Source organism: Podarcis gaigeae (genome assembly GCF_964106915.1).
Source record: "Podarcis gaigeae genome assembly, chromosome: 4".
Classification (NCBI taxonomy): Eukaryota; Metazoa; Chordata; class Lepidosauria; order Squamata; family Lacertidae; genus Podarcis; species Podarcis gaigeae.
This window is the reverse complement of record NC_139677.1, coordinates 103,004,352-103,027,513: the sequence shown is the minus strand read 5'-3', so window position 1 is coordinate 103,027,513 and position 23,162 is coordinate 103,004,352. Positions and strand designations below refer to the sequence as shown.

General features: G+C 45.2%; 1 protein-coding gene across 1 annotated transcript in view; it reads left to right on the top strand.

Moving 5' to 3' along the window:
• Window positions 1-23,162, top strand: part of LOC310843328 (disintegrin and metalloproteinase domain-containing protein 21-like) — a 38,303-nt gene that overhangs the window by 12,519 nt on the left and 2,622 nt on the right. The window contains exons 9-21 of the mRNA XM_083736518.1: window positions 181-338; window positions 3,560-3,644; window positions 5,479-5,639; window positions 6,726-6,915; window positions 8,252-8,320; window positions 11,010-11,099; window positions 12,553-12,745; window positions 14,516-14,621; window positions 16,449-16,632; window positions 17,357-17,434; window positions 19,613-19,724; window positions 21,344-21,437; window positions 22,003-22,066. Of these exons, the coding sequence (XP_083592644.1) occupies window positions 181-338; window positions 3,560-3,644; window positions 5,479-5,639; window positions 6,726-6,915; window positions 8,252-8,320; window positions 11,010-11,099; window positions 12,553-12,745; window positions 14,516-14,621; window positions 16,449-16,632; window positions 17,357-17,434; window positions 19,613-19,724; window positions 21,344-21,437; window positions 22,003-22,066 (1,584 nt within the window). The remainder of the gene's footprint in view (window positions 1-180; window positions 339-3,559; window positions 3,645-5,478; window positions 5,640-6,725; window positions 6,916-8,251; window positions 8,321-11,009; window positions 11,100-12,552; window positions 12,746-14,515; window positions 14,622-16,448; window positions 16,633-17,356; window positions 17,435-19,612; window positions 19,725-21,343; window positions 21,438-22,002; window positions 22,067-23,162) is intronic.

The window sequence follows — 23,162 nt, the reverse complement described above, 5'->3', positions numbered from 1 at the left end:
GAACCACAGAATTGTAGAGCTGGAAGGAGACCCTGGGGGCTGGGTCTTTTGCGCCACACGGGTCTTGAATCCCATGACCCTGAGATTAAGAGTCTCACGCTATCTTATGCACATGTCTCTCTCTATATATATTATCAGTATGTTTTTATAAGCACACGGTTTCCTATTTTCTGTTTTCAGATATATGACGACATAGGTCTTCACGTTGTTTTGACAGGAATAGAGGTGTGGACAACGCAAGATCTGGCAGGCAGCGACGCTGGTTTGCAAGCGTTTCACGACTACGTCACCTCTGAGCTTCGGACCCAAGTCCATTTCGACCACACCTCTCTGTTCACGTGAGACTCTTCCCCATTTGCGTTGCTGGGAGTGTTTGGGCACCCGGCTTTGCCTGCCCTTCTGCTGCTATTAATAATAATAATAATAATAATAATAATAATAATAATAATAATAATAATTTATTTGTACCCCGCCCATCTGGCAGGGTTTCCCCAGCCACTCTGGGCAGCTTCCAACAAGGATTAAAAATACATCAAAATGTCACACATTAAAAAAATCCCTAAACAGGGCTGCCTTCAGATGTCTTTTAAAGATAAGATAGCTGCTTATTTCCTTCACATCTGGTGGGATGGTGTTCCACAGGGCGGGCGCCACTACTGAGAAGGCCCTCTGCCTGGTTCCCTGTAACCTCACTTCTCACAAGGAGGGAACCTCCAGAAGGCCCTCGGCGCTGGACCTCAGTGTCCGGGCAGAACGATGGGGGTGGAGACACTCCTTCAGGGATACTGGGCCGAGGCTGTTTAGGGCTTTAAAGGTCAACACCAAGACTTTGAATTGTGCCCAGAAATGTATTGGGAGCCAACGTAGGTCTTTCAAGACTGGTGTTATGTGGTCTCGGTGGCCACTCCCAGTCACCAGTCTACCTGCCGTGTTCTGGATTAATTGTAGTTTCCTGGTCCCCATCAAAGGTAGCCCCACGTAGAGCGCATTGCAGTAGCGAGAGATAACCAGAGCATGCACCACTCTGGCGAGACAGTCTGCAGGCAGGCAGTGTCTCAGCCTGTATACCAGATGAAGGCTGCCCTGGACATAGAATTGACCTGTGCCTCCATGGATGGCTGTGAGTCCAAAATGACTCCCAGGCTGCACACCTGGTCCTTCAGGGGCACAGTTACCCCATTCAGGACCAGGGAGTCCCCCCACACCCGCCCGTCTCCTGTCCCCCAAGAAATATCAACATTTCCCCCATTTCTTTTAGAAATTCAATATTATATTATATCTATAGTATAGATTATGGGCACTATATTTAATAATACATTTTTAAACAACAACAACAACTATGCCCTGTGTGAAGTACTCATTGGCCTGTTCTGAACCTTCCTACAAAGCATAGAAAATTGTTGAGCTGGAAGGGTCCCAAGAGTCATCTAGTCCAGCCCCAGCCGTTTCACTTCACAGGATGGTCCCATTGGGCTTCACTATTATGAGAGGGAGACACACTTTTCTCTAGCCATTTCCATGCACAACATCCATCATCTCTCCCCCAACCTGCCTTTTCTGACTGGATCCCGGAATGTCCCACTTTCCCTTCGCTGGAAAAATGGTGGAGGGGAGGAATATGTTGGTTTCTATTTCCCTCACTGAGCAGCAACTGCATGTCACAAGACAATGTTTACATTCCGCAGTTCAAGTTACTGTTGGGTTCCCACGGGAATGGGAGACTGGATGTGACGTACACTGGTTTCCTGTTTTTCAGTGTTCTCTCTGTGTCGAGAGGGAAGTTGCTTCTCTGCTCTCAGCATAGCTTGTAAATAAACTTCAGCATGTAGCACATTACCTGCTTATCCTTTCGTCTGCGGGACTATGCTCTGCTTGGGCTCAAGATAAGACGAGCCTGTACCAGCTCTGCATGGGCCGGAGCTGGTCAAATCTAACAGAATAGGACTCCCCTGTTTTCGCTGGGGAAAGTGTTGGAGGGGATGCAGTCTGTGTTACAATTCCTCCTCCGTGATTGCAGTCATGGGATTGTTGTCTTTCACATGACGGTGTATGTTTTAATTCCACAGTGTGGGAAGTGACGGAGACAGGATATTTGTGTTCCTGTGTTCTGCGAATTGGGACTATTGTCCTTTGTTCTTTTTCTCTTTGCTGTCTGATGCTAGAGAGAGAGAGGGAGCCATGTTGCAGTGCTCTGTGTGTGTTTATATGTAAATAAAGTAGATTAGCCAAAATGCTGAGTTGCTGAGGTCTGCCACGCATGACGCACAAACTCTGCGGATCCCGAAGTGTGCCGGTGTCGGTTGGCATCGGTCGCTGTGATGTTCGGGCTGAAGAAAGCTTTGGAAGCTCCCGAACGATCAGCCAGGAGGGGAGGGAACATGCCAGTCGGGCATGCGTCTCCGCCAGGGTCCTACTCCAGTGTAGGATGAACTCCTGACAGTCTGGGTGTTTGGCTAGCAGTGCCGCTAAGCGCAATGCTCCCTGCTGGCTAGGTGCATAATGACAGCCTACTGGGAATGCCCAGAGGTAAAGGAATTCTGGAATAAAATCCTAAAGGTTATTAATGAACTGTTTAAAGTGAAGCTTTCAATAGACTTTGATTTCATGACAATGGGTATTCTTGGAAACACGGCTATAGAGAAAGGGGACCAGTTTATTTTCAAAACTATATTAGTGGGAAAGGCAACGATAGCTTTAGGTTGGAAAGAGAGAGAAAAATGGACAGTAGAGGCATGGAATAGTTATTGGTTTGAACTTATTCAGTCTGGCATTGTCTCAGTCGTGTCACAAGAAACAATGTGGGAGGTCAAGCCCACCATGATAAGGAAAAGATGGAACCTCTATCTTCAATGGATAGAAACTACTGGAACAAAAGACATTCGGTGGAAACTAAAGACACTATGCCCGTGGCTGGGGATAATTGTTTGAACCCTTCCAATGCATATGGGTGGTGGTGGTGTGGAAGGGAGGGAAAGGAAAAAATTGTATGGGAAATTCAAAAATTGGAAGGAGATAATATACTGTATGTAAAAACCCCAAACTCAAATAAAACTGTTCAAAAATAAAATTTAAAAAATGGGAGCCTGCTGGATCCGGCCAATGGCCCCTCTCTTCCAGCATCCTCTTCTTGCAGGGGCCAACCGGATGCCTCAAGGGGAAACCCGCAAGCAGGATTTGACCACAAGAGCCCTCTCCCCTTCTGCGGTTCCCAGCAACCAGCATTCAGAAGCACTCCTGCCCCCGACGGTGGAGGCAGAGAGTAGCCATCGAAAGAACTCTTCTCCACGCATCTCCTCACTCCTCTTTTCAAGCCATCCAAGTTGGTGGCCATCTCTGCCTCCTGTAGCAGGGAGTGCCGCAGTCTAACAATGCCCGGTTGACTTCATGGTCGGAATTTGGCTGCGTTTGGGGCACTAATGCCATGCTATAAGTGTCACGGCAGAAGCACAGCATCAGATGATGCTGGTCGAAGTGGTTTTGGTGCTGATTGTACCCATCCTTGCGCCTATAATTTAAGGATCCAGTTGTGCCCTGAATTTCGACATCTTCTCTTTTCTAGGGCTGTGGGTCAACATAATTCCTTTGGGAACTCGTGGGAAGAACGTTTTTGTCTTCAGGATCATGTCTCAGTTTCTTCTGTCAGAGTAAGTGGTGTGGCACATTATTTGATGTGACCTTGCCAGTTCCATGTTTTTATACACTCGCGTTAAGCTATGATGCACATTTATTTGTAGCCCACTTTTCAGCCAAAAAGACTCCCTCCAGAGCAGTTTACGTGAAATCCCAACAAGACAGGCTTACATTCTAATAAACAAAGAATGAAATTAATAAAAACACAATACACAAGGCGAAGGGGACAAGGAGGGAAGGGGGAAATTAAATTCAAAATTCCAGCACCAGTTTCTAGACAGTTGTTCCTATATTGACCAGCTGCTAACATAGGCTGCTTGCGGCTTCTCTGTACAGTGGTACTTCAGGTTAAGAACTTAATTCGTTCCTGAGGTCCGTACTTAACCTGAAACTGTTCTTAACCTGAAGCATCACTTTAGCTAATGGGGCCTCCCGCTGCTGCCGCGCCACTAGAGCAGTGTTTTTCAACCTTTTTTGGGCAAAGGCACACTTGTTTCATGAAAAAAATCACGAGGCACGCCAACATTAGAAAATGTTAAAAAATTTAACTCTGTGCCTATATTGACTATATATAAAGTAATTCTCTTGAATAGGAATCAAATAAACACAAAGAAAGTATTTTATAATTACTTTATTATGAAATAGTAAACAGAAATGTGAAAAATTATAAAATACTTTATTTTTAAATCTTTCGAATTTTTCAATTTTTCCCACGGCACACCAGACAACATCTCGCAGCACACTAGTGTGCCGCGGAACAGTGGTTGAAAAACACTGCACTAGAGCACGATTTCTGTTCTCATCCTGAAGCAAAGTTCTTAACCTGAGGTACTATTTCTGGGTTAGCAGAGTCTGTAACCTGAAGCGTCTGTAACCCGAGGTACCACTGTATACTACTTTTTAAATTAATAGGTTTTCAGTGATGCTCCATAGTAGTCTGAAGTAGTAGTAGTAGTAGTAGTAGTAGTAATAATAATAATAATAATAATAATAATAATGACAAGTCCAACAGTACAAAATACCAACTGAACAGAATGAAACCGTATGACCATTGGATACTGAAAAATCAGACCTTTGTTTTACGACTCACCATTTTATCTATTTCCTCTGATTTCTGTGTACAGGTCCCAACATGGTGATAAACTTCTTTGATTTTCACTGTGATAACATTTATATCGACAATGTAAGAAAAGCCCTGCTGGATCAGGCCAATGGCCCATCTAGTCCAGCAATCTGTTCTCACGAGGGTCAACCATATTTCTACCCATAAGTAGGACCCGAGTACAACAACACTCTCTGCTTCCTGCGGCTGTTCTTCATACTGGCTGCCTTGCAGAACATCCTGGGGAGAAGAAAGGGCTCAAGAGTTAAACCTGCATAAACCTGGAGCTGCTGTTTTGCCGCTTTATCATGCAACCCAATATGGGGGGGGGGGGTTGCAAAAAGCTTTGGATAATCTACTCCCCCTGCGGAACCACAATTCGCAGGCAATCCTGTGCACTCCTGCATTCTCAAAAAGGTTTCCTTATTTTATTTTTTACTGAATACAGCAAGAAAAGAAAACACAGATACAGAATTACACACAGGAATAACAATAAACACAAAATTTTCTTAACAAACAATAAAACACTATAGACCCGACCTCCCGTCTATTCCTTATTTCAATTTCATATTACTTATTGCCAATACACACTTTTATCACCATTTAACTTTTTCTTACTATATCTTAGCTCTTATGTCTAACTTGCAACTGTTACTGAAGTTCCTCAAATGCTGCGCACTCTCAGAAAGGTTTCAATTGCCTTTGGGCTCAATTCCCTGCCCTTCTTTTTCCTTCCCTGCATACAGACATCCTTGTCTTTAACAAATGACGGCGTATCAGCCGCCCATCAGCTGGGCCACGCGGTCTTTGGCTTTGTCCATGACGACCTTCCAGAGCTTAAAGGCAGAAGGTGTGACTGCACCTGCACCTCGGAGCGTGGCCGCTGCATCATGCATTCAGCCGTTGCGTAAGTAGGGGGTCAGTGCTCTTTCGACCGCTGTAGTTTTGACCCTGGAAATACAGCATCTTTGTTGGTTATATTCTCCAGTCAGCCTTGAAAAGCTGCCGGCAGACAAACACTGGCTCCCTTGGCCAGAAAGCGGAGACGAGCGCCACACCCTATAGCCGAATTAGACTGGACGTAACTGTCCAGGGGTCCTTTAACTTGACCAGTCAACCCCCCCTCAGACATATTTATTTTGGGGGGGAAGCGCGACCCAATGATTTCAGTTGAACTGATTGGTAACTGGGACTGACCAATATGATCATATCACACCAGTCTGTTTCCAAAGCTGGTCTTAACCTTGAACGTTCTGGGTCCACATTCCCTGAAGGATTGTCCCATATATACCTGCTTGAGTCTCAAGATCACCTCCAGAGCCTCTTCTCCACCAGATAATAATAATAATAATAATAATAATAATAATAATAATAATAATAATAAAATTATTTATACCCCGCCTTCCCTAGCCAAGACAAGACCGGGCTCCAGGCAGCTAACACCAGGTATAAAAACAATTGATTAAAGTTCAACTTAAGAACAAGAGAGTTCCACCAGGCTGGAGCCAGTGTTGAAAAGGCCCTGGCCCTGGTTGAGGCTAACTTGACTTCCTTAGGGCCCGGGACCTCCAGGGTGTTGCTAATTATGGACTTAAGGTCCTCCATGGGGCATTCTGGGAGAGGCGGTCCTGTAGGTACGAGGGTCCTAGGCCGTGATGAGGTGGGGCAGATGCTTCTCGGTGGTGGCCCCCAGGTTGTGGAATTCCCTCCTCAACGAGGTATTTTCAGGAGCAGGCAAGTGTCCTTTTCATTTCCCCAGGCTTTAGTTATTTTTATGCCCTTTGCGCCATTCTTTTTCCGTTGCCTGTTTTATTCTCAGGCTCTTTTAATCATTTTGGATTTTATGGCCGCGTTCCATTTTACATGCTGCAATTTTAACCTTCATTTGTCAAGCACCCAGGAAGCCTTTTTGTTTGTTAACGAGCAGCTTGGAAATAAAAAGTAAAATAAAAGGACTGCTGTTCTGCTAACAGTTTGTTGTCTTTTATTGCAGAGGGTGTCACCGATTTAGTAACTGCAGCAAAAATGCATATTACGAATTCCTAGCAAACCGGGGGAAATTTTGTTTGCTGAATCTGCCTAGGGACTCATTTGAAAGCTACTCTGAGAATACATTTAACATAAAGATGTGCGGAAACGGAGTGGTGGAAGGCGAGGAAGAATGTGACTGTGGTAGGCCTGAGGTTAGAGCAGGGGGTGTTGTTAAATATATATGTTTTCTGCCTTGACGGGCATGGAGTTTCCTTGCTTTTTAATCTGCCCTAAGGTTCCTGCATCCTGTTTTGTTAGCAAATTAACAACTCCTTTCGTTAAAACATGAACTTAACTTTGCTTCCCAGGCACATTATCTCCAGTTTAATTCCCATTTTAAAATTCCAAATCCTGGAATATAGATTGAATGTGTCTTCTCTGGTTGAGAATCACCTGGTGACTTGATGGCAGATAAGAACTTGGAATACGTTTTGGCTACTGTTGATTTTAATCATCTTTGGAATATTAATGCTTCGTTTTATATTTTTGGCAAGGAGGAGTTGTTCGTTTACAATCAAGCAGTATAATAAATTTTGTAAAATGATCTCCACATCCACAAATCAGAATGAATGCCCATTAAACAGCAAACGTAGTAGAATCTCCCTACAAACTTTGTCCAAACCGACCGAAATGAATGCTCACAAGTATCTCCTGTTTTTCTGTTTCACAAACCGATGTACAGAATGATCAAGGTTTTTAAAAATATATATAGAGAGTGGTACCTTGGTTCTCAAACTTAATCCGTTCCGGAAGTCCGTTCCAAAACCAAAGCATTCCAAAACCAAGGCACGCTTTCCTATAGAAAGTAATGCAAAACTGATTAATCCATTCCAGACTTTTAAAAACAATTCCTAAAACAGCAATTTAACATGAATTTTACTACCCAACGAGACCATTGATCCATAAAATGAAAGCAATAATCAATGTACTGTACTATAAAATAAATAAGACAGTATTGTAGATGATAAAAATTAAAATTATTTCCCCCCCCCTTACTTGCACTGATGATATTCATGTTTTGTATGGGGGGGGGGGCCTTTTATCCATTTCTGCAGTCACACAATCAGTCCGTCAGCTGAACTGGGTTCCACACAGTCACAAAAACAAATTAACCAAAAAAGCCTAAAAAACAAAAACGCAAAATAAATAGCAAAAACAAAAGCGCAGAATACAGTCGTACCTTGGTTCTCGAACTTAATCCATTCCGGGAGTCTGTTTGACTTCTGAAATGTTCGAAAACCAAGTCACGGCTTCCGATTGGTGCCGGCGCCCCGGAAACAATAGCCGACAGCCGCATCGGATGCTCGGCTTCCGAAAAACATTTGAAAACCGGAACACTGACTTCCAGGTTTTTGGCATTTGGGAACCAAGGCGTTTGAGTACCAAGGCATTTGAGAACCAAGGTACCACTGTATTTAAAAACTGGCAGGATGAAAGCGTGGGTGAGACAGGAGACTCTGTAATTTTCGTTTTCTTTTCTTGGAAAAGGACCTAAAAGAACTGCGGGACGTTGCTTCGCTATCGGAAAGCAGAGTACAAGAACTGAAGAGGCTGGAGGTAAGTTGTGGCTAAAACCAACTGCCCTTTGTCGCTGTCATTCAAGAGCACTGCTCTGGCCCCAAGGAGCCTGCACAGATCCTGCAAAGTCTGATGTAGATCTTCCCGTTGTTGTATGGCGAGTGGCCCACTGGGAGTGAGGGTTGAGGGCACCTGGAAGTTGAGCTGACACAACTAAAACGATTTAAAATGTATAAGAACATTTCAAGTAACTGCTGGAGATGTGGGGAAGCTCAGTCCCACATACCGCATTTTTCGCTCCATAAGACGCACCTGACCATAAGATGCACCTAGTTTTTAGAGGAGGAAAACAAGGGGGGGGGGGATTCTGAACGAAACAGTGGATGTATGATTTTTGTGGTTCATGCTGCGGCCACAGATATGTGATCTGATGGTGAATTTGGGGTGACCCAATGCAAAAATCCTGAGGATCCATGTGGATCCGTGCTTTGTAACCACGTTTTTGCGCCATTGCGGCCCCAGGCAACAGTGGGTGCGTGATTTTTTTGGTGCAGGCTGTAGCCATGGACATGCTATGTGATCTGATGGTGAATCTGGGGTGACCCAATGTAAAAATCCTGAGGATCAATGGGCTTTTATCTCCCCCCTCTCTGGCAGCCTCCGCTGGTGTCCCTTATCTCTCTTGCGATCCCACCGATCAGCTGTTTCCTTTCAACACTCCCTTCCCTCTTGTTTGCCTTAGTGTCTTTTCCTTAGCTGGGGCAGTTTTTTGCTCCTCCTTTTCTTCTAATTTCTCTCTTTATTGCTTTAGCCTTCCTGTCTCCTCTCCTTGCAAGTTTGCTGTCTTTACCTCCCTCCTCCCAGGCAGCCTCCTTTATTGCTAGCATCCCTTATCTCTCTCCCCGATCGCTTTGTTTCAACACCCACTTCCCTCTTTCAAAAAAAAAAAAGCATGATTTGCTTTTTGCCCCTGGGCAATTCGGCTCCAGGGACCACACATTTGCTCCATAAGACACACAGACATTTCCCCTTACTTTTTAGGAAGAAAAAAGTGTGTCTTATGGAGCGAAAAATACGGTATGTGGCGGACCTGTAAGAAAATAAAGGAATTTGGGGATGTAATTTATAATGAGCTCAAAAGAATGATTAAGGTATCTTTCATTTTTAAAAAACTGGACCCTTTTCTTCTGGGGATACTAGGCTCAGATATACCTAAGAACGCAAGAGAAATATTCTTGCATGCCACAGTGGCTGCAAGAAGATGAATCGCTACAAATTGGAAAGGAGATAAAACATCGACAAAGCTGGAGTGGCAAAATAAACTGTTGGAATACACTGAGTTGGCAAAATGGACAGAAAAACTGAGAGGTCACACTGACCAAACATTTATTAGGAAATGGGACGTGTACAGAAAATACCTTAAGGGTTACTGTAATAACATGACGTCAGTGGCAGCCCTTGAATGACTTCTGTGGTATGATGGGTAATGGTAGGAGAATATAATATGGATGAAATTTAACAAACGAAAATGAAATTAAATAGTGCGCTAGATAGACTAAGAGGTAGGTCCTGACGGGGTGGTGGGAAGGTCATTAGAAGTTCAAGAAGAACGTATTGTGATGTGATGTAACAAATATTACCTTTTACTTTTCTTTCTTCTGGATAACCCTTTTGTTTGTTACTTCTTTTTAATCTCAATAAAGTGTGTGCGTGTGTGTGTACACATGAATGAAGTTGAGCGTGAGGCTCTGAGATCAGAAGTTTGCAGAAGGTGCGACCCTCTTCCACCCTGCCAGTTCTCCCTCCGTAGGGTGCCACGGGGGGGGGGGGGTGTCCTTCCCGAGGAAGTTTTCAGATTGACCCAATGCAAGTAGCAGTGTCAGGGAAGCGACTCTCAACTGCCAGGAGAGATAGCTCAGTCTCCAAGGCCGAGGAAAGGGAAGAGTCGCAAATGTGGATTTGCGAGAGGAAGAAGGGTCGTGGAGGTCGGACATCGCCCCTGACCATTGGTCATGCTGGCTGCAGCATTCTCTGCTGGGCACCAGGTTGGCCTGGGCTGGTCTAGGCTTTAAACACATAGGACCATAGAATTGCTGAGTTGGAAGGGACCCCAAGGGTCATCCAGCCCAACCCCCTGCAACGGGAAGTGCAGGAACGTCAGCCTTTGAAGAAGGCACCACCGCCACCCCAGCAGCAAAGCGGCCTCAGTACACCAGGCAGCAGTTCAACAGGTGCAGTGGAGAGGCCCGTGGGGTCATTTTTGCCCCTGCTACCTACTGTGAGGTGGGGGGGCACATGGATGAGACCGCCCATTGAGCCTCCATCCTGACAAAGCCTCACCCAGCCTTTCCTGGTGCCCAAAGGCACCACATGGTTACAGAGAGTAGGGCTGGACAACATGTCGATATATCGTCCAAAACCGGTTTGAAGTCCCTATTGTGATCTCGGTCTCATGGTTTTTGACCTGGCCATGTATCGCAGATCACGATATGGGTGTGTGCGCTATGCAAAAATCACAATGCTTCTCTCGATTCCTGCAGCCTCTGTTAACTCTCCCCTGCCTCCTGCCCCACAAGAGGCTCCTTCGTTTGAGCCTAGCTCTGACAGCTCCTTCACACTCCGGGGGGGGGGGGGGGGTGTGGCGGTGAAGAGAAGGAGGAGAGGAACAGATCTGGAAGGTGCTTTAGGTCCAAGAAGCTGTTAACTAGCCTACAATCTTTTCTGACAGGAGTGCCAGAAAAATGATTGCTGCCAAGAGGATTGCAGGCGGAAACCAAACGCAGTGTGTACTCATGGACTCTGCTGTGACAACTGCAAGGTATGATTGCCACAGCAGCTGCCATTAGCCTCTGGTTTGGTGCTCAAAATCCTTACTCTCTGGGTCTGTCGAAATCTCCAACAAATGCTTTGGTGAGAATCCTTGTGCAGATAGTTCTCTTAACCTCATGATGCCTTTCGCTGCTTATTTGCATTAGATAATGCATGTGGTCTCTTTCTTCGGGTCGAATTTCTTCTCCATCTCAAGTTGGGGAAGGCCAAACATACGCTGCATCATCTGTATTTATGCCTTTCTTCTTTAGCACCCCTCAATACTTACCCATCCTCGTTTTATTTTGTGATTACATCCACCGCAGCACCATTTTACAGACAAAATGCGCTCATCGTAGGCAATACAATTTTTAAGAGCCTTGTTTTCCAACGCTGTCAGCCAGGAAGGAACTTGCTGAGCTAGAGAATCCAGGTTTGCATAGATCCCACACTGATGCACTTTCTCTTATTTGCATGGTTATATGTATGTATTTATTTGCAAAGTTGGGCTCTGGCGGATTGAGCGGACTAGACCATTAGTGGGTCCTACGGCCAAGGCAGTTTCTGTACAAGATGAAGAGGGAAGATGGGGCTCGTCCGCCTGGGAAGGGAGGCTAAGAAGGAAAACTCTGATCCTAAACCTCCGCTGCCTTGCGGGACATCGTCAGAAGAAGAAAAGGCTAAGGAACAAACCCTACACAAATTTGGGTAGAAATTGTTTCTCAAGCGGCTAGTCCTAGTTTTTATAACTAGGGGTGTGCACTATCCTGCACTATCTCTGCAGCTTTCTTATGGCACCTGGAAGCATTGATTTGATCCAAGGTGGGAAGAGTGCACCCAATTATTCTCTCCGCAGTTTTTACAACCCTGGACAGTGTTGTTTTTCCCCTGACCGTGCAGCTCCCAAACCACACACACAGACCATAAGTTAATACACTCTTAACAGTACAGTGGTAAAATGTCATCAACAGGTCCTTTGAGAGTCCCTAAGACGGTTGGATGGAAACCTTGTACGCCTCCTTCCAGCAACTCCTGCACCAGGCTGGTGCCCAACATCTTGCTGTGCTTTCCTTTGGACCCCATCAGTGAGGACGAGGGGTGGGGGGTCTTGTCGTCTGGGCAGCCCAGGACCTCCAGACACACAGCCCAGGCAGCAAAAACAAAGCGGGAGGCCGCAGCTACAAGTTATTGGCCTCTGCGGCCGCAGCAGACGCTGTGATTCCCCAGCAGTTTGGCTTCCCCTCCAGAGGCGCACTCCATTGTCTCTCAAGGCAGACAAATGCCAGGAACATTTTATTCCACATCTTGTCTGTTATGTGCATATTTCCATGTGGTGTTACAAAGCCAGAGCTTGTTGTATGTAGGCAGTCAATAATTTGAACAGTAATAGTAACAATAATAAATGTTTCTGCATCCTCTGAGAAAGCAGCCACATTGTGGGGTTTGGTTCTTCTTTCCAACAGATTGTCACCGAAGGGAAAGAATGCAGGGAAGCGGCTTCTGAATGTGATTTCCCCGAATACTGCAATGGGGTTTCCTCCAAATGCCCCCCGGATGTGTACAAGCAAAACGGGATGCCGTGCGGCACCAATGACATCTGCTATTCGGGGAAATGCTTCAATGCTCACCAGCAGTGCGAAGAGATCTTTGGCAAAGGCAAGGCTGGCATGATTTAATACAAAATAGCGAGCAGCTTTGTGTCGTCCTGTACAGAGTGTCCCTAAATGTGCCTTGTTGGTTTCTCAGTTTTCCAATCTTCGGGTCTCCACATTTCCACTTCAGCTTGTGAATAATAATAATAATAATTGTTATTATTATTATTATTATTATTATTATTATTATTATTATTATTATTATTATTATTATTTCCAGGTCCTCACAAAACTTAATCAGCATTTCAGAGCGACTTTTTCCTAATATACATTTTTGCAAAGTAATTTCCCTTAGCATAATACAGTTTTGCATATTTTGGCTTATTTTTATGCACACTTTGCCAGAGCGCATGCATTTTCTCCTCCTTGGTGGGATAAGTGCATTGCAACCTCCAGAGAGGTGTTAATTTTGATGGATGGTTGTGTTTCGTTTGCCCCTCGTTTCAGAAAGTGTGATTTGGGTAGGTTCACATTGAAGGGCGAACTGGACTTTAAGGAACTTCTACCCCATCTCCACCTCTGTGATCAGGAATTTGTGAGTCTTCTCCTAGGAGGGACAAATGCTGTATCGATAAGGTTCCCTCTGGCAACCTCACACTGAATTTCTTGCTCGCGAATCTTTCCCTCTCATGCACAAATCAACAAATACTGAAACTGCCTGGGACCAGCCTTCGTGCTTACCAGCTCCTTCAGCCACGGGCTGAGCTGCTGGAATGACACAGATTGTACACATACTATTCTAGCTGCATGGAGGAAACTGCCGCAGTAGAACTTTCAGCTAACTTGGCTATGCTTTTGGGAGGAGCTTTGGGGTTTCTTAAATTGTTATGGATGGGAGAGAGACATTCCACCCAAGTCCTTAAAGGAATCTGGTTGTAACTTACCCAAATCATGCACCCATATGCACCTCCTATGCACATGATGACCAATACTCTTCCATGGTAAAAAGGTAAAGGTAAAGGGACCCTGACCATTAGGTCCAGTCACGGACGACTCTGGGGTTGCGGTGCTTATCTCGCTTTATTGGCCGAGGGAGCCGGCTTACAGCTTCCGGGTCCTGTGGCCAGCATGACTAAGCCACTTCTGGCGAACCAGAGCAGCGCACGGAAATGCCGTTTACCTTCCCACCGGAGTGGTACCTATTTATCTACTTGCACTTTGATGTGCTTTCGAACTGCTAGGTTGGCAGGAGCAGGGACCGAGCAATGGGAGCTCACCCCGTCGCGGGGATTCGAACCGCCGACCTTCTGATTGGAAAGGCCTAGGCTCAGTGGTTTAGAGCACAGCGCCACCTGCATTGCCATATTTCAGAAGGTGAACGTTGTTGCGCTTTTCCTGCAAAATCTCAAAAGTTCTTGAGCTACTTTTAATGAAATTCACCAAAAAACCCCTACACTTTCGGGCCGGATGCTGTTTGCAAGGTCCAAATATCGGCTATGTCTGGGTGGAGGCTATTGCCCAAGCAGGGTTGTTTGGGACTTCAATCTGATGTTCAGGAAGTCAAGCTGCAATTATGTCCCAAATTTCAATATCTTAAGTCTGTTGATTTCGGTGGGTCTGCTTTTGGCTATCACCGTTTACCTGCTAGAGATGTGATGCGAAAGAAGAGTGGCCAACCATTTTAAGAGCTAGCCATTTTAATAAATTCAGATTATTTGGATGGGGTGGGGGGGTGCTTTCCTTGTCTTATTTGTGAACGTACACACACTTTGCTCCTGACAGATGCCCTCTTTCCCCCTCTTTTCTCTGCCTCCTCTCTCTCCCAAATCCAAAGGTGCAAAAAGCGCTCCGCTGAGTTGCTACAAAAAAGTCAACGTGAGAGGAGACCGGATTGGCAACTGCGGCAGGAATAAATTTGGGTACAAGAAATGCGAAGAAGAGTAGGTTCTACCGGGGGGCAGGGGTCCAACCTGATGAGACCGATGCAAAGGGGGCGATTGATCAGTGGCATAGCGTGTGTTGCCAGTGCCCGGGGTGAGACAAGGATTGCTCTCCCTAACCTTCTTGGGGGCGTCACGTGCGAGGCAACAGGTAGACTTTGCTGTGCCCCTGTGGCGGTCCCCTGCCAGTCCCTGCGTTCGCCCTCTCAGCTCGGCAAGCTCCTGGCTGGTTCTCCTTGGTGGGCAGCTGCAGCTGTGGCAGATATGCATATAGCTTTCATTTTATCAGAGTTTATTTTCTGAAAGATTCTTTTTTAGCTGTTCTTAGTTTTATCTGTTAGCTGCCTGAGTCCCTGTCATTTTATCAGAGTTTATTTTCTGAAAGATTCTTTTTTAGCTGTTCTTAGTTTTATCTGTTAGCTGCCTGAGTCCCTGTCAGGGAAAAAATGAGGGGTAAAAACAAATATATACATGAGAACTTTTTTTATCCCCTCTCGGATTTAATACAGTTAGCAAGAAAAAGGCATACTCATACATTTAAGTTATAGAGCGTATGAAATAAGGGGTGGAGGAAGTTACTAGGAAGATCGTGCATGGAAAATATTGACTCCAAGTGGCCAGTGGTCTTAAATTAAGGCACGACTCCTCTAGGAAGTTTACTAGAGAAATCTAACTGTAGCTGCTTATTATTTTTTGGAATTTCATGTTTTTACTCAGTTTTAGGACCCGGATCCTTGGCAACAGATACCATATTTTTTGCTCTATAAGACTCACTTTTTCCCTCCTAAAAAGTAAGGGGAAATGTGTGTGCGTCTTATGGAGCGAATGCAGGCTGCGCAGCTATCCCAGAAGCCAGAACAGGAAGAGGGATCACTGCTTTCGCTGCGCAGCAATCCCTCTTGCTGTTCTGGCTTCTGAGATTCCGAATATTTTTTTTCTTGTTTTCCTCCTCCAAAAACTAGGTGCGTCTTGTGGTCTGGTGCGTCTTATAGAGCGAAAAATACGGTATCTCCATCTTAAGGAGACTGGATTTTTCCACTTAAACCATGAAGATGGAATCATTCTGAAAATAAGTCATTAACCTTTAAAAGCACATCATCGCCATCGACACTGGAGGCAGGAGGGATATCTTGTTGGGCCTTGGTAAAAATAGCCAGCCTAAAGCTCCCTTTCCTTAGGATGACCTTGAAGGTTCAGCGTCCACTTCTCCTGGTACAGAGCCAGTGCTGTCCCTGAAGAGCTGATAAAAGTTCCCCATGCAGAATATCTAAATTAGTGGTTCTTATTAACCTGAGTAGCACCGAGCTAAAAACAAAAGAGGAAAGTAAATGGGTAAAACTGATGGTAACTGCAGCCAGACAGGTTATAGTGAGTAATTGGAAAAATGCAGAAGAGCTAGGGTTGAACCAATGGAGGAAAAAATGGAATAATATTATAATTTTAGAATATCTAACTGTGAAGATACATAAAATGAAAGGGTTTAAGGTCAGTGAGAAATGGGAGGATTGGTTCGAGAAGATATTGAATTATTTGGGTAGGTTTGAACAATTAGGGGCAATTAAAATGTTAAAAGTTAAATAAACCTTGTGGAGGGAAGAGTGTTAATGTATATAGAATTGTACATATGGTTGATTTCAATATGTTATTATTGATTATGTATACCCAATGTATCAGCCACCTGGGGGGGGGGGTTCACTGTTTGTGTTTTGCCCTTAGTGAGATTAACAAGCCAGGTTGAATTTGGCGACAAGGCATCCCGGGACGGTCCCTCTGAGTGGAGAAGGAGCTGTATGTACTCTCTCTTTCCCTTCTCACTTTTCATTGCAGAGATGTCCTTTGCGGAAGGATCCAGTGCATAAACATCAACAAAATCCCAAGATTTGCAGCCGAACAATCTGTAGTTCAGACTCCCACGGACAATCTATTGTGTTGGGGCATAGTTTCCCACAAAGGGGATGACATGCATGACGCTGGAGCGATAGCTGACGGATCAGTGTGTGGGGACAACAAGGTGACGTCGGTTACCTCTGAGCAGGGCTGAAGGGGCAGGTCCTGGAGGGTTTAGGGCATGGGGAGGCAAACTAAAGCCCAGCGGCTGGATCTGGCCCAATTGCCTTCTAAATCTGGCCTGCGGACAGTCCGGGAATCAGCGTGTTTTTACATGAGTAGAATGTGTCCTTTTATTTAAAATGCATGTCTGGGTTATTTGTGGGGCCTGCCTGGTGTTTTTATATGAGTAGAATGTGTGCTTTTATTTAAAATGCATCTCTGGGTTATTTGTGCGGTATAGGAATTCGTTCATATTTTTTCCCCAAAATATAGTCCGGCCCCCCACAAGGTCTGAGGGCCCGTGCTCCGACGTAAATCAGCAACCAGGGCACGCTATTAGCCGAGTGTACTGCACACACAGAATTGGCATGAGGCTTGTGAAGTCATACTTTAACTACAGATTTATTAAACATAAATCAGAACAAAGAAACATGTCGTCTCTCCCTCATGTCGTCTCAGAGAGAACAGCAAAAGCTATACAGAAGCGGAAGTTCCCAGCATACTATGCTGGAATGTAAACAGACACACAACAATCTCATGCCTGTTCCTTAAGGTGGAATGGAAATGTCAACACAACCATCTGCCACAGGATGCATCTGCTCAGCAGTTTTCTGGATGTCTGCAAAAGTAGAAGAAATCGGGCTTTCCTGCTGCCCATTAACACATTGAAATATCCTTTTTCCTAGATATGCATAAAAAGAGAATGCGTTGACCTGAAAGTTCTGAATTATGATTGCAATTTCACAAGATGTAACAACCAGGGGGTAAGTATCATAGGAGCACAGAATCATAGAGTTGGAAGGGAAACCAATGCAGGAATCTCAGCTAAAGCATCCAGGACAGATGGCCACCTTGTTGTTGTTTAGTCGTTTAGTCATGTCCGACTCTTCGTGACCCCATGAACCAGAGCACCAATGGCCATCTAGCCTCCGCTTAAAAACCTCCAAGGAAGGAGAGTCCACAATCTTCGGAGGGAGTCCGTTTTCCAAATAAGCTGACTTTCCAGAGTTGGATGTTGGCATTTGTGAGTTGCCTTCCAAATCGGCGATTCTTTACCCAAGGCAATGGGTGGCATTCAAAGAGAAGTGTGACCCAAACAAAAAAAAAATCTCTGAACAGTTTTGGGGCAGGGGACATATAGAATCAAAGAATTGGAAGGGACCCCCAGGGTTATCTACTCTGCCCCCTGCAAGGCAGGAATCTGAACCGGATTCCCTCTTACAACGCACATGAAACAGAAGTTACATGTAGAAATATCTAGTTCTTTTTTGCTGCCGAAATGCAAAGATACGAAGAAGGCTATAACCTCTTGAGAAGCAGCAGGCTAAAAGTTGAATGCTCATGCTTACAGGAAATAAAGCGCCCATACCATATGTTTGGTATCATAGCAGATGATTGCATTATATATAAGTAGAATCGCAGTAGCAGTGTTGTGTTTTGACCTTCCTCCTCCTCCTCCAACAAGCGTTTTACGCGGCGGTCTTTCCCAGCCTGCTTCTGTGGAATTGCTTTTCGATGTTTTCATGTTTCCTTGTTTTTGTGTGCTTGGTGCCCTGGGCCTCTTTGGGAGGAAGGATGTGGCATTAAAATAATAACAAAGCGTTTTTTAAAGCAACAGGGGGAAATAGGCATATGTAAATACATTATACAATTTTTAAATGTAACATATTGCGTTGGGATACAGAATTTCACAAACAGCAGTGAAGTGGATTATAGAATCATAGAATTGTGGAACTGGAAGGCACACAGAGGGTAATCTTGTCCAACCCCCTGCAATGCAGGAATGATGCCCACAGCTGTCCCTGGGTGGGCTCAAACCACCAACCTAATAATAATAATAATAATAATAATAATAATAATAATAATAATAATAATTTACTTATACTCCACCCAACTGGCTGGGTTTCCCCAGCCCCTCTGGGCGGTTTCCAGCATAATATTAAAATACAATAATTCATCAAACATTAAAAACTTCTCTAATCAGGGCTGCCTTCAGATGTCTTCTAAAAGTCAGACAGCTGTTTATTTCCTTGACATCTGATGGGATGGTGTTCCACAGGGTGGACACCACCACTGACAAGGCCCTCTGCCTGGCTGTAACCTCACTTCTCGCAGTGAGGGAACCGCCAGAAGGCCCTCAGAGCTGGACCTCAGTGTCCGGGCAGAACGATGGGGGTGGAGAAGCTCCTTCAGGTATACTGGACCGAGGCCGTTTAGGGCTTTCAAGGTCAGCCCCAAGACTTAGAACTGTGCTCGGAGACATACTGGGAGCCAATGTAGGTCTTTCAAGGCCAGTGTTATGTGGTCTCGGCGGCCGCTCCCAGTCACCAGTCTGGCTGTCGCATTCTGGATTAATGGCTGTTTCCAAATCACCTTCAAAGGTAGCCCCACAGAGAGCGCATTGCAGTAGTCCAAGTGGGAGATAACCAGAGCATGCACCACTCTGGCGAGACAGTCCGCAGGCAGGGAGGGTCTCAGCCTGAGTACCAGATGGAGCTGATAAACAGCTGCCCTGGATACAGAACTGACCTGCGCCTCCATGGGCAGCTGTGAGTTCAAAATGACTCCCAGGCTGTGCACCTGGTCCTTCAGGGGCACAGTTACCCCATTCAGGACCAGGGAGTCCTCGGTCAACAGCCAGACACTCTGTCCCATTGCACCACCTGAGATAGGATGCTGTGGAAGGTCTGTAGCTAAGTGGCAGAGCAGCTGCTTTTCAAGCAGAAGGTCCTGGGTTCCAATTCTCCAACGGCAAACCCAGGTAGAGCTGGGGAAGAGGCCCCCTGCCTGAAACCCCAGTGAACCCCATTGCTGTGGTAATACTGAGCTACCCAGCAGTCTGACTCAGGAGAAGGCAGCCTCCTGCCTCGGAGCTGTAGAACATGGAAAAGATCTTGGAAATAAATACTTTGTTTGCTGCTCAAATCCCTGATGTATTTCAGTTCTGCAACAGCAACAAGAACTGCCACTGCAGTTACGGATGGGCCCCTCCCTATTGTGCTGGCAAGGGATTTGGGGGAAGCCTGGACAGTGGTCCCGCTCCGGAACTATCGAGTGAGTATCTTCTTCCTGTGGTCACCCCCAGGGACTGGCTGCAGCTCTTACGGCAGAGAAGTTTGCACCTGTGCTGTTTCCCTGAACAGTCCAAATAAATCTCTGGACCGCTGACACATCTTGCATCAGATCCATCCTAGATTCCTAAAGGAGTGGTTCCCAAACTTTCTCCAGAAGTTCTCCCTTTCTGCAAACATTGCTGGATCCATTGGTATCTCTTTAGCAAGCTGCAGTTCTCAGAATCGAAGGAAACAGATTCCTCTGATATATATATATTTTTTTGTCTAAAATGCTGATTTGCGGTTCCTAAAAAAATGCCCGTAGGTCAGTTGCAGCTTTGCCTGTGCACTGGAACAACAACCCCTTTTTTGCATTCAATTATATAAATTACATTACAGTTGGTGTCCTGCTGGATGCAACATGTTCCATCCATCTTGGGGCTTTTGAAATCCGTTGTCTCCATGAGACGCTTGCAGGTGATACAGTGGGCTCCTCTGCACTTTCGCTTGCCCCCAAGACACCCCCCCCCCAGCTTATTTTATTTGTTAGGCTTATATGCCCCACCAAAGGTGTCAGAGCAGTTCACAGAATAAAATACAAGATAAAGCACAAGTGAATTCAGCTTACCGCTGAATCAGAGCAAACGTCAATTGGGTTTTCTCCGGAATGGCATTTGCTGCAACTTAAGTGCTAAAGAGGGCACAGGTGGCTCTGTGGTCTAAACCACTGAGCCTCTTGGGCTTGTCAATCAGAAGGTCAGCGGTTCGAATCCCCGCGACGGAGTGAGCTCCTGTTGCTCTGTCCCAGCTCCTGCCCACCTAGCAGTTCAAAAGCACAAAGTGCAAGTAGATAAATAGGTACTGCTCTGGCGGGAAGGTAAACAGCGTTTCCTTGCGCTGCTCTGGTTCGCCAGAAGCGGCTTTGTCATGCTGGCCACATGACTCGGAAGCTGTACGCCAGCTCCCTTGGCCAGTAAAGCAAGATGAGCGCCGCAACCCCAGAGTTGTCTGCGACTGGACCTAATGGTCAGGGGTCCCTTTACCCTTTAAGTGCTAAAGAGGGCATGGGTGGTGCTGTGGTCCAAACCACTTAGCCTAGGACTTGCCAATCAGAAGGTCGGCGGTTCGAATCCCCATGACAGGATGAGCTCCCGTTGCTCGGTCCCTGCTCCTGCCAACCTAGCAGTTCCAAAGCACGTCAAAGTGCAAGTAGATAAATAGGGACCGCTCTGGCGGGAAGGTAAACAGTGTTTCCTTGCGCTGCTCTGGTTCGCCAGAAGCAGCTTAGTCATGCTGGCCACATGACCTAGGAAAACTGTCTGCGGACAAACGTCAGCTCCCTGTAAAGCGAGATGAGCGCCACAACGCCAGAGTCGTCCACAACCGGACCTAACTGTCAGGGGTCCCTTTACCTTTTCAAGTGCTAAAGAGTGGGTTTTCCTGGAAGAAATTGGCAGGGAAGAGGGATGAGCCCAGAGTTTGGAAGTACAAGAAGGAGATCCAGGACTGCTGATGGCTTAAGTGTGTGTGTGTGTGTGTGCGCGCGCGCGCGCGTGTGTGTGTGCGCACTTTAGCACTGAAGTGCAGAATACTAATTCCCTCTCTTCCTCTTTCTCTCAGACACTAGGAGAGTTGTAATGCTCAGCTCTATGCTTGGGATTGGTGTGCTTTTCCTGGCTACTGTTATAATGTTCAGGAACTCTATACAGACCTGGTAAGAAAAGCCTCCTCCATTCTTTCTCCATGGGATAAAAACATGTCTGCTCCGCCAATGTTAGAAACTCAGATATATAAGATAGTCGCCAAATGGCGCCTTAAACCTGGGTTATGGTTGCCACAACAAATGTCTAAGTGCCTTTTTTCCAGTGGGGTTTTGTTGTTATTATTAGTATTATTTTCATTTCTGTACTGCCTTATATTTCAAAGAAGAAGAAAAAAGCATAAAGCATCCAAGAAAACAATCCAGAAAAAAAGCAAATTCCATCTTCAAGGAAAATATTTCAGATCCTTCTCTAAGTGACACTTTGCTTTCCCCACATTTACTTGCCTACTTAATTTATAGTGCTGCCCCACAGCAGAAGTCCTCTAGGAAGCCAGTGTGGAGTAGTGGTTAGAGTGTGGGGCTAGGATGTGGGAGATCAGGGTTCGAATCCCCACTCCATGATGAAGCTCACTGGAGACCTTGGAGTCAGTCACCAGTCTCTTAAAGAGCTCACAGGGTTGTTGCAGGGATTAACAGTCAGAATGGCCATTCAACTCTTCTTGTTTCGCCACAACAGGTTTGGAAGACTAGTCGGTGATAGAATATCTCCGAAACCTATCGATTCTGCTTCGGAAAGTACTGTAAGTTCCTAGAAGGTTCGAGAGCAGAAGGTCTTCTCGCTGGGCTTTCCATTTTCTTTTCTTTTCTTCAAAAATATATAATGGAAGAGCATCTAAGCACTAGAGCATGGGTAGGCAAACTAAGACCCGGGGGCCGGATCTGGCCCAATTGCCTTTTAAATGCGGCCCGCAGAGGGTCCAGGAATCAGCGTATTTTTACATGAATATAATGTGTCCTTTTATTGAAAATGCATCTCTGGGTTATTTGTGGGGCATAGGAATTGGTTCATCCCCCCCCCCAAAGTATAGTCTGGCCCCCCACAAGGTCTGAGGGACAGTGGACCAGCCCCTGCTGAAAAGGTTTCCACTATTACTATTACTATTACTATTACTATTATTATTTATTTGTACCCCGCCCATCTGGCTGGGTTTCCCCAGCCATTCTGGGAGGCTTCCAACAAAGATTAAGAATACATTAAAATGTCACACATTAAAAACTTCCCTAAACAGGGCTGCCTTCAGAGGTCTTGTAAATGTCAGGTAGTTGTTTATTTCTTTTTTTATATAAGATATTTATTAAAAATTTTAGATGTACAAAAAGAGAAAACAAAAAGCATCATTTTAAAACAAAAATAAGATAAAATACAAAAAGGAAAAACGAAAAAGAAAAAAGAAAAAACAGAGAATTAAAATCCATTAAAACAAAGAAAAAACAAGAAAAAATACCACAAATCTTCCCATTACTTATCTTTCATTAGCTTATTTCCCTGACCTCCTCACACCTCCCTTTCTTGTATTCTAGGTCAATTATCCATTTCAGCAAATCCTTTCCCTCTTTTCAAATTTTTGTCCTGTAATTTATCTTGATATTAACATAACTTTACTTTCCCTCCTTTCCTCAATTAACAGTCTGTTTTTTCCTAAATCTTCGTAACATTTCTGCTAAAATCACATAAATTCATTCCAACAACATTCTAACATTCGTTAATTTTGCAATGTTTCTGTAAATAGTCTCTAAATTTCTTCCAATCTTCCTCCACCAACTCTTCTCCCTGGTCTCGGAAGGTAGTTGTTTATTTCTTGGACATCTGGTGGAAGGGTGTTCCACAGGGCAGAC